The sequence below is a fragment of the Pygoscelis adeliae genome, unplaced genomic scaffold (assembly GCF_000699105.1).
Source record: "Pygoscelis adeliae isolate BGI_AS28 unplaced genomic scaffold, ASM69910v1 Scaffold36, whole genome shotgun sequence".
Lineage (NCBI taxonomy): Eukaryota > Metazoa > Chordata > Aves > Sphenisciformes > Spheniscidae > Pygoscelis > Pygoscelis adeliae.
Window position 1 is genome coordinate 632,408 of NW_008824934.1, and position 11,228 is coordinate 643,635.

An 11,228-nucleotide genomic window follows, 5' to 3' on the forward strand; every position below is an offset into this window, starting at 1 on the left:
AGGAATGGAAAACTTCAGTGTAAAGTAGCTGCTGTTTAGGATATGGAAACTGACAGGATATATTTAACTCTTTAGTACTGCTTTATGATTTATTTTGAGATGCCACACTGGACGTTAAAAAGGCACGAAGAAAATAGTGTATCCTATTGACGTGTTCACATGCTAACAAAGTCAGGGCAGGTTCAGTAGTTCTTGTTACAACTCTTGTATTTTTGCTTGCCATTGATTATTTCGTGTGCTGCCACTGTTTGATGCACTGTAGTGTTATGATCTCATTTCAGACAGCTTTTCCAAGATATCCAGTGATTAACTTCCCCGCCAAGAATTACTTTTTAACTGTGTAAGGTCCACCATCTTGTCTATCCAGCAAATGTCCTTCTGGAGAAAAGTATTTCAAATTTGATTTCCCCTATTGTTTGTTCATGGAGGAACAAAAGAGGTCTTGTCTGTCATTTCCTTCTCATCTGATTAATCCTATTTTTTTTTTCTTCATAAAACACAGACTGCAAAATAGTGTGTTTTAATGTTGCAGATAAGCTGCTCAGGTGCAATTTCTTTCTTAATACAGACTTTGAATCTGTTAGCATTATGATGCTAACTAACGTTACATGACTTGAGAAGAATAAAGGTCACTTTGTTGTTCTCTGTACTCTTCTACTGTAACTTGCCACATTTCATGTAATTTGTAAAAGGAGAAAGCTCTAGTTGCAAATGATTTAATGCCTTTTTCTGTCAGATCTTTTAAAAAGACTTTTATTGCAAGTACTAATATTGAATTGCAAGCTATAGCAGTACTGCAATGGCAAAATAAGTAATGTTGCATTATTAACAAGTAATTAAATAGAAAACAAGTCTGTTTGGAGAGCTCTTGGACATATTTTCCTACTTTGTTCACCTAGATCTCATAGTTGCCATGATAACTGTGTTTATGATTACTGGAAGTTGTCCTTGATCATTGATTGCTTACTTTGACTCGAGATGGTAACAGGTTAATTAGTACTAAGGGTACAGGCTCCTGGCCAGATTTTCTGGGTTGTGAAGATTTTTCTGTTGAGTGGTTATAAGAAGACCGTAGACTGAGATCAGAGAAACTGTAGAATCTTGAAGAGGAGTTCATTATAATGGAAAAGGCTGTGTTGACATGCTTTAGAAGAGAAAGAACTTAAAAACACATGAAGTCTTTTGCGTGTGCATGTGCCATTTTAGAATAAAAAAAATCTCCCTTATCTAAGTTCTTAGTGCTTAATCTTGGTATCATGATATCAGGAGTGCGAAATCCAGTCTGAAAGACAAGCTACAGAAGTCTTTTCATCTTTCATAAACTGCAGGTGAAATGTGGTATCTTTGCTGTGTTAGGGATTTAAAATGTCATTACATTCAGAGCTACATGCTTTTTTTCCTTCTTTCTTTTTTTTTTCATTCTTAGGCAGAAAAAATGGAATAGACCACATGAAGAAGCATGTGAAGTTTATTTTTATGCAAGATGTTATTTGGAGGACCAAGTACACTTTTTCAGGCCATGGGAGATGAAAGACTAATCACATGATATTTTTGTTCCGTCGAAGTGCTGTTCTGTGCTAAGTCAATGTTGGTTTGTATTAAGGACAAATGTTAATTTCTTAATGTCAGCATGTCGACTGTGGCAAGTGCTCAGACACCGGAGGAACCTAATCCTCCCCCCCTTGAAGAAAAGCCAAAGGGAAAATCACTATTTCATCTGGGTTCGCTCTTTGCTAACAGGAGTGAAAAATTTGTAATTGCTAGGAGTGATAGTGTACCAGAGGAGAACGTTCTGAAAATAACTATCACAGAGACTACGGTCATTGAGTCGGACTTGGGCATCTGGAATTCTCATGCTCTCATCTACCTCACTTTGTGGTTTTTCTTCAGCTTTTGCACTCTTTTTCTTAACAAATACATTCTTTCATTACTGGAAGGAGAGCCCAGCATGCTAGGTAACCCTACCTTTCTTTTACACTTTAATTCCAGTAAGATATTTGACAATACCAGATCCTCCTATATAAAGTTGAGGGACAAAATGGTTCAACTGAAGTGAAAAAGACCTAGTTAGGAGATATGGGGGTGGATCTTGGGGCTGGGAACTCATGAGTTGTGATGTCAGCCTGTAAAGGGGTTTCTGACACTGTCCTTTCCACTTGCTGAAAGATGGTATGAAACTTTGCTCATAGAGGAGCTGTAAGATGGTGTTTGAGAACTAAGAGCTGGAAAGAAAAATGTAATTTTTTCTTTTTTGTGTTGGAGGGTAGTGTGGGTTTTTAAAAAAAAATAAAATTGAGTCAGTTGTTGATAGTCTCTAGAGCTGTTAAGATTAACTTTTTTGTCTGTAGAAGTGCGAAAGTTGCCTTTGTGTGACCTCTGTTATCCAATGGGCTGCTTAGTCCTTTTTTTTTAAGGGGAAACAAAGCACATTTCATCTGTGAACAGGATTTTATAGGTGTATGCCACCTTTGTTTTATTCTGCTGCCTTGCTGGTAGATGTAGAAGTAAAGGGCTTTTGTGAGAACTCATAAAATCTAGACAGTAATTGCCGTGTTTCTTAACTGCTAAAAGTACTACACATAAGTTTGTCTAAGAAATTTTCTTATGTTGCTTGATTCGTCATGTTCCCATCGTCTTCTGATTTTTTTTTTTCCTTTCATCTTTCTTTAGGTGCTGTTCAAATGCTTTCAACCACCTTCATTGGCTGTATAAAAATGTTTGTTCCATGCTGCTTGTATCAACACAAAACACGCATCTCTTATCCACCCAATTTCATCATGATAATGCTGTTTGTTGGACTAATGAGGTAAATGGTTAAATATTTCCTAGAGATCTATCTGGTTGCTTCGTTGCGTTCTTCTGAACGGAAGCTGTATTTTCATGGCTCTCTTTCTTTTCATTCTTGATGGGAAAGCGTCTGAAGTATTCACCCTTCCCCCCAAAAAATCACAGCATAATTTTATTTTTAGTTCCTATTGCTAAATGCTATGTTCCTTTTTCCAGATGTCAGTTTTTTGGCTAGCTTGGCTTCCCATCACATTTGGCTTCTTTCAGAACATACTTCTCTTTCCATTTACTTTCTTCCTGTTCTCTTTTGAGGCTGATGTTTGTTTAGTGTACTAGTATTTATTATGATGTTGCTTTGTTTCCCTCACCTTTTCCACCAATTTGCCTCAAAAGTGATACAGACTATTAACATTTATGTTTTAAAAAGTAAGTATTTGCTGTGTGCTGGGATAGTATCAGTTTGTGGTCTAGGAGAGAATAAGAACATATGATTTGGTTTCCTCTGCACTGCAAAAGTGATAAAGGATAACAGGATTCAAATTAATTCAGAGTAGCTTTATCGTAATAACTCTGCCACCCTGTTGTTTAATTTCATGGTTTAAAGTATGGTAAATATGTAGTGTACCTAATTTACACTAAAGATGGATAACTGCAAATGATAAAATTTCTTTGGTGAATTACCGTTTATCAGCAGAATTGTACTAACTTTTTCAGCTGAGCCTATTGAAAGCTTTAGCTTAAAACACTGTCATCTGAAGCTTGGTTGGAGTGCACTGAGAAGTAAACTTCGATGTTTTCTGGAAGTCTGCTGTACATCCATAGAAATTGCACAGTTGCCCAAGGGTGCCTTCATTTGTGCTAAGTAAATAATAATGTTTAAGGCAAAGTGCAAAGAAATAGATCTGACATGCTCCACCTCGCAGGTGCTGTGGAGTAAAGGTGTGCAGCTGATCAGTTACTGCAGTTCAGTCATGCTACCATGATTTGATAACTTGGTTGCCAGCTAGCTACTCATGTCCATCTTCCTAGTTACTGCAGCTCAAATTTATAAACCTAGAGAAATGATAATGCAGTTCTTTTTTATGCTAGATGTCTAATAGTAGCTCTTACAGCATTATTTTATTTTCTGCTTAATTTCATGTGGTGTTCTATTACAGATTTGCAACAGTAGTCTTGGGTCTTGTCAGCTTGAAAAATGTGGCAGTTTCATTTGCAGAAACTGTTAAAAGCTCTGCACCTATTTTCACTGTTATCATGTCTCGGATGATATTAGGAGAATACACTGGTAAGTACTTCACTGTTGAAATGTGGGGGGTTTTGGTGTTTTTTTTTTTTATAATACTGTCACTTAGTTGGCCATGGATGAGGAGATTCCACCAAAATACAGTAAATGCAGCTGGAAGAATCATTCTGTTTGAACACAATAAGCAGAGTGTATATAAAGTAAAAAGGATTTATTTTAATGCAGCTGTGTAAGGGCATTGTTGCTCTGAAGTTATTTTTCTGTCAAGAAAATATTATTGCAGCCTTAAATAACTGAAGTTCAGTGTGTTCCTTCTTATAAGGACAGCTTGCTGCTCAGAATTTAAAATTCTTGAATTTCTCCACTGTGTTCACTCTGTGATTAAAAAACAAAAACCCAAACAACTGGCTTACTACAATATAATTTCTTCCAGTCCGCAATATAATTTCTTTGCGATTCCACTTGCAATTGCATGCTATTTGCTGGAAGAGATTTTGCTTGTTACCAGCTATAAGTCATAGGAGTAATACAGAAGCCATGTATAGATTGCTTTGTGACGCAAAATGGCAAAAGGCTGAAATAAGCCAGAGGAAGAAGAGTAATTAAATCACAGAGTTAACAGGGAGAGTATAATTTTCTTCTGTCATTTGGTGAAAAAGATGAAACGAAGATAGTCATCGGTCCATTTTCTTTCTCCAAGGGAGATACTTTTATCAGCGAGTATATGTCTATATTGTTTTCAAGAGCACCGGGCTATTGTCTGAGATTTCACTTTAGAACCTCTGTACTTTAAAATCCAGTCAAATAAGATGCTCGCTCTTTCAACCAAAGAAGTTAAGGTGGAATTTAAACTTTCAAAAACTATATTATCTGATACATGTAATTGGAAGTACAGCAATTAAACTCAGACTTAAATTTTTCTCTTCGTTTGCAGGATTGCTGGTTAATCTCTCTCTCATTCCTGTTATGGGTGGGCTAGCTCTATGTACAGCTACTGAAATCAGTTTCAACATTCTAGGTTTCTCAGCAGCTTTATCTACTAATATCATGGACTGGTAAGGCATAATGATAGTTGCATATGTGGAATAAGGGAATTTTGTTTACTGGTAGATTGAAGAAAATTGTTGCCTGTAGTTGTTTTTGTCCACTACACTTAAATATTGGTATTTAAAAATTATTTTTAACAGAAGATCCAGTTTATCATATCTGCTAGCATTCGTGAGATTAAAAAATAGTACAACTCCGTTAGTCTAAAGCAGTTAGCCCAAACTCCTTTCTGTAGTTGCATAATGTGTAAAATGTGAAATGTGCAGAAAACATATCTACCCATCTAAGAGAAACAACTTTCTCATGGATTGATTTATTTGTCATAACTAAAATAAAGTAAATGGTGGTTGTTTTGTTTTTTTTTTTTCCCCAGTTTGCAAAATGTCTTTTCCAAAAAACTACTCAGTGGAGATAAATACAGATTTTCGTAAGTATTAAAAATATTTCAGGTTTGATTATAGATGGACTTTGGGCTACATAAGGAAACTATATATTTATGATTATATTGCACCAAGATTTTTTTTTTTCCTTGGACTGTTTACAGACAGCTTTAACCTAAATCACTTTATCAGGGACAGAAAACTCCTCTATGCTCAGATCCCACTGCGGTAGGTCGGAGTCTCATAATTGGCTAAAACTCTCTATATCCAGAAGTAAGTCCTTATTCTGCAGTCATACAACATCCCTTAACGTTATTAGGCATGCAGAAATGAACTTTAGAACTCACATCGATAATTAACTATGAAATGCGAGCCAGGAGTAAAATCTTGTGGTAGAATATACCTATATATATGTATAGCTATATGTGTGTATTTTACCACAAGATGAAATGCTAGTTTTGAAAACTTAATGCTAGTTTCTTGAAAACTTGTGCATTTTATCTTCAGTCTATCTCGGCCAACACAAAAAAGCAAAACCTTTGCAAGAGATTTCTGAATTTATTGTCCTCAAAGCTTGGTAGGTGGCTTTTATTACTTTTTGATATCTGTAAATACAATAATGATGCTGCTTTCTTCAGCTCTAAGAAAGAGGAAGCTTTTAATCATTTTAATCATTGTTTTTTCTCCTTTGTAGAGCCCCGGAGCTTCAGTTCTACACAAGTGCTGCCGCAGTGGTTATGCTTATTCCAGCTTGGATATTTTTCATGGTAACTTGAATTCACTAACACTGATTTGTTTTCTTTTTGACTTGTGAGCAGAATGTGCAACTAAGGTCAATCTTAATTTTTACTTTTAATTCTTCCCACTTCTTTAAAGTCACCCTGAAATGCATTTCATCTTGTGTTTGCAAGAGATTGGGGGGAGGTAAAAAAGAGAAAACTTTCAAAGAAATAATTTAATATGGACATGAGTTGACAAGTCACCCAGAAAGCCTGAGTTTATGTCAGGATTTCTGAGATCAAATCATATTTTTGTCTAAGTCCATTTAAAGTTTTATCTTAAATATTTGTTGACTTTTTGCCGATATTCACATGGTGTACAGGAAAATTGAGCTGAAGTAAGTTTAATCTATCAGGTTAAATATGTATCCTTCATATTCTGGCATTTCATCGCTATGCATCAGCATTCAGGAAAGAAAATATCTCACAGACAGGCTGAGTACGCTGGAGAGTTCAGTCAGATGACAGCTGTTTTTCTAATATATTCTTTTGGGGGGGGAAATTGTAGGATCTAAATGTCCTGTATGTTTTAGGTTTTGTTTTGCTGAAGTTTAAATGTAAAACTGTATCTGCTTATAATAGTAATAATAAGTTGGGTGGAAAATCACTTTTAGATTTGCTTATAAATTAAACTCTTAAAGTTGTCTTTTTTTTGTTGTTTAGGATGTGCCTGTGATTGGGAAAAGTGGGAGGAGCTTCAGCTACAACCAAGATGTTGTTGTACTTCTCTTAATAGATGGAGTCTTGTTCCACCTACAAAGTGTTACAGCCTATGCCTTGATGGGAAAAATTTCTCCTGTGACTTTCAGGTAAAGCTGTGTTTTCACGTCAAGAACACTTTTTTCTTTTTTTTCTTGCTCGGTATTTCTGCTTGAGAACTAGGCAGTAAAGGTATTGTGCAAAGAAATAAATAACGTAATGCATAAATGCATCAAATCAAGAAGAAAACGTTTCACATCCGGATCACCAAAAGTTTGTGGTTTGCTCCCTCACTGTGTGAGGAGAGCAGCATTTGACCCACGCTGTTGAGCTTATGGAACAGGTGCTCGCATCTACTAGGAGGCGTATTGTGTTCAGGTTTAACAGCCATTCCTTAAAGCTGGTTAATGAGTCTGACAGATTCACTGAAACCCTAGATGCAATCTTTAAGCTGCCATTTGCTTCAGTGATAAGGCAATACCTATATACATCTCGGTGCAGATATGAGTGATCAGCTCTGTATTCCTTTTTCCTGAAGCATGACACCAGCATGTCAAGCTGTATTTGTTGAATTATATGTGTTCTCTAAAGACAGTTTCCACCTACGTTGTCAGTTATCGGCAGCTTTGTTAGGCTGTTACACAATTCTGATTCAATAATTGGTCATTTGTATGAATAGCCCTAGGGCCTGTGGGGTAATCCTGGTCCTAAACCCCGAAGGCTTCTGCTGTCTTATACTTTCAGGTGCCCCTGCTACAGTCTTGTGACAATTCACTGTTACACACGTGCTTATTCTGAAGCTGTTAGTCTTCTCTACATAACGGCATGTAAAAGCATATATTCATATTTACATTTATACAAAATTTCTTAACTACTTGTTATGATGTTATTGGTATGATTTAGGTATTCTTTTCAGGTTATAATGCTGTATTACCTGAAGAGTAGCAGCAGACTCACAAATGATAGTTATGTTGCTAGTGTTCTGTTAGCGTTTTCTAGATGTCTGTGTTAGCTAGAAATGAATTGCTAGTGCTGTTCTGCATACTTAAAAACAATGGAAACAAAAACCTGGGTGAATTATTCGTACTAGCTCTAAAATTAAGATGAGCGTAAAGATACCAGTGCCGATATACAAGCAATTTGGTTACGGTATTAACTTCAGGAGGAAAAGTGGAATCTGAGTCGGTGTTTAAAAAACAAGCAAAAACGGAGAGAGGTCCCGCTACATTAAAGCATGGTTGTGTGTGGGATATGAGAAAGCCTTCTTTGGCCTTAATTTTTATATTCCTTTCCAGTGTTGCTAGTACTGTGAAGCATGCGCTGTCAATCTGGCTAAGTATTATTGTGTTTGGTAACAAAATCACAAGCCTCTCAGCCATTGGGACTGTTCTAGTGACAATTGGAGTTCTGCTATATAACAAGGCAAAGCAGCATCAGCAAGAGACTATACACAGCCTGGCAGTTGCAGCCCCGCAATCCGCACAAAGTACAACTGAAGATACTGAGCCACTCATTTCCAAGGATTTGGAACCGTATGATTAATATGGCCATTTATTCTTCCAACCTAGTGTAACTCAAAGGAGCTCTTCCTGAAAGTGGTTGTTTCTTCAACTGTTGATGCTGATTTGGTTCCTTTGAGTTCATGGCAGGCCAAGCCTGGGTCTTGAAGCAGGGAGAAAACAATGGGAAGAATCCAGTAAGCTTTGATTTACTGAGAAACTGGTATACCAGAGGACCTAGTATCATATAACGTGGTAAACGTGGTCTTTATTGTCTTTCCTCGACTGCAAATAACATACAAGCCTATATTAGAGAAAGAACTTCAGTGTCATGTGGGAAAACGATTCCTTTCTCCCTACCCGTCAAAATAATGTGAAAACACGGACCCATCACTGTATTCTGCTTGCTTGCAGTGGAATGAAATTGGTGCATAACTGAAATTCCTAGCTGGTTGTACTCTACGCTGCCTGCATCCTCCATCATTTGTGTGCGTTGTAGAACTGGAAGAAGGAACCCCCTCCTCTCCCAACAAATGACTCATTTTGGTATACGTTTAGTTGAAGTAAACTATGGAAATGAGTCCATGCCCCAAAGCAGAGATGAGCAGCTATTTCTGACTGCAAAGCTAGGAATGAAAAGTGATTTTTCTACTAAAATTTAACATGGAAATATTGCATCCTGGTTGTGTATTGACAATATTGAAATGCAAGTATACACACATATACATACACTGTATGGAGTGTTGAATTAAATATTTAGCAGTTGCTTAGAGGTAAAAAACACTGAAAAATTTTGGTGATAAAGGAAGCAGGATCTCTATTTCTATAAGAAACCATTTTAGTATTTTAATTTCTTGCATTCTGTTAACGTATTTCTGTTATGAGGAAATAAATTTATTTTCTTGTATTATTTCTAAGAGTGCAACAAAATACTGCCTTTTAGAAACTCAGGGTTATAATTCTGACCTATGTGCAAAGTATTTCTATCATTTCTGATTACGTAAAGAATCTCAGAGGTATCTGTGACAGAGATGGAAGAGAGGTCACTAAAGGGAGGAATATTAACGATAAACTGAGGCTAATCTTTATTTCTACTGCTTTTAGGAAGTTTTCTTTTTTAAGGAAATTCTGTTTTGTGGTAAATCAAAGATAAAAAGTTAACTTTCAAAAATTAGAACAAAAAATTCCTAAGTATTAGTGATTCGTTTTGGCAAAAACATGTAGTTACAAAAACATTCAAATGGACTTTGTGGTAACAAAATTAAAAATCAGCTCATTTTAATTGTTAATTTAATAATTGCCACTGTTCTGAAAGGTTGTAGCATGGCATTAGAAGAATGGATAAAGTGGTCTTTATGGTAACAATAATTTCTAATAGGAAATTACCCGTGGAGCTTCTGCAAAATTTAAGCTTTAAATAGCGCGTGCTCGTTTTGTCGTATGCCTACTTCAGGTTACGTTCCTATGCACGACTGGTTGCCTGGGGCATGTTTTCTGAAGATTTGAGTGGGAGGGAAATGTCAAGTTTTTTCATCATCGTGTATGTGATGTCTGTGTTTTTTCTTTGTACTCCTGTCACTTTTACAAAAAGCTGTGGACTGTGGGGTGGAGCTCTGTGGGGTTTTTTGTTTGTTGTTTGGGGGGTTTTTTGTAGTTATGCTTTTAAAAATCTCAGCATATTTGGCAGAAAACAAAGTCTGGTTTGCATCGTATTTCTACTCTTGTTGGAAGACAGAAATATAAGTGGCTTTCTGGTTGCCTAGCTCCGTTCTCATGTAAACCCTTTCATCAACCGATCGAGCTTCATTTTAAAAGCTAGCAGGCTTTTGCCTTTCCTATTGCTGGAAAACTTTTTGCGAACCAAACAGCCGGGAGGATTTTGGAACTTGTGATTTCTAACAGGTCTGGGCTTATTAGTGGCTGGTTTAGCCCCACCTGTTCTGGGGCAGCACGATAATCCTGTTTTACCAGGGCTTTGTTTCCACAGTGTTGATCTTACGTATTTTTCTATGCAGTCTTCTTGGCCTTTATTTTTATTAAACAAACCAACCTCTTTACTGTCCACCTGTAAGACCTTTTCTTCCTCCAGCCATACTAGTAAGTCTCCTTTGCCGTTGTTCCTGTTGGGTAAACAAGGACGACTTTGCTCCCTGTTAAGAATTCACTACAGTATCGTGCCCCAGCGGTCTGCCTCTTGATTGCTGTGTGGTGGCACCGGTACTGCCCGGTTCTCGTCTGGAAGTTTGCTGGTGAAACGCTCTGGGGTTTGGCTGGCGTTTGGGCACAGCCCGGACACCTGGGCCCCGACCGAGACCAGCTCCGTGAGCTGGAGCGATGTGGACTGTTTGTTTTGCGTTTGTCAAGTACGTTCTCGTAGAAACGGCATGTCTTCCTTAAAGTGTGAATTCCTGAAATAGCACAAGTCCTTGCTGAAGAACAGAGACTTGCAAATGTGAGGTGTTACTTGCAGCGGTTAACGTGTGTCTGACAGATGGATGATGAGGTAGCTGTGCATAATGATCTTTCCCGTCATGTATCGCGTCGTAACCTCGAGCCGCGGTTAAGTAACTTCGCGGTGAAGTTCTGTCTGCAAAGTCTCAACTAATTTTCCTTTTTAGGAGTTGCCCCTCTCACCCTGAACTGATGTAAATTCCCCTTTGTAGCGCGTTACTTCTGTCGCCGCTGCGTAAGCGGCTTGTTTAAACGATCGTTGGAATGACGCTTTATTCACGTGAGCAGTAATAAAAATTAACGTTTTGTACGGAACGACAACGCGCGGCAGAGGCGGTGCTGG

General features: G+C 37.4%; 1 protein-coding gene across 1 annotated transcript; it reads left to right on the plus strand.

The window, feature by feature from the left end:
• The first annotated feature begins 1,426 nt into the window (after positions 1–1,426).
• Positions 1,427–9,994, plus strand: LOC103917931 (solute carrier family 35 member E2-like). Its single transcript, XM_009325148.1, has 8 exons — positions 1,427–1,955; positions 2,671–2,806; positions 3,945–4,072; positions 4,965–5,085; positions 5,451–5,504; positions 6,152–6,224; positions 6,900–7,045; positions 8,231–9,994. Exons 1-8 carry the CDS (start codon positions 1,631–1,633, stop codon positions 8,475–8,477), a joined length of 1,230 nt encoding a protein of 409 aa, XP_009323423.1. The 5' UTR covers positions 1,427–1,630; the 3' UTR covers positions 8,478–9,994.
• The last annotated feature ends 1,234 nt before the right edge of the window (positions 9,995–11,228 follow it).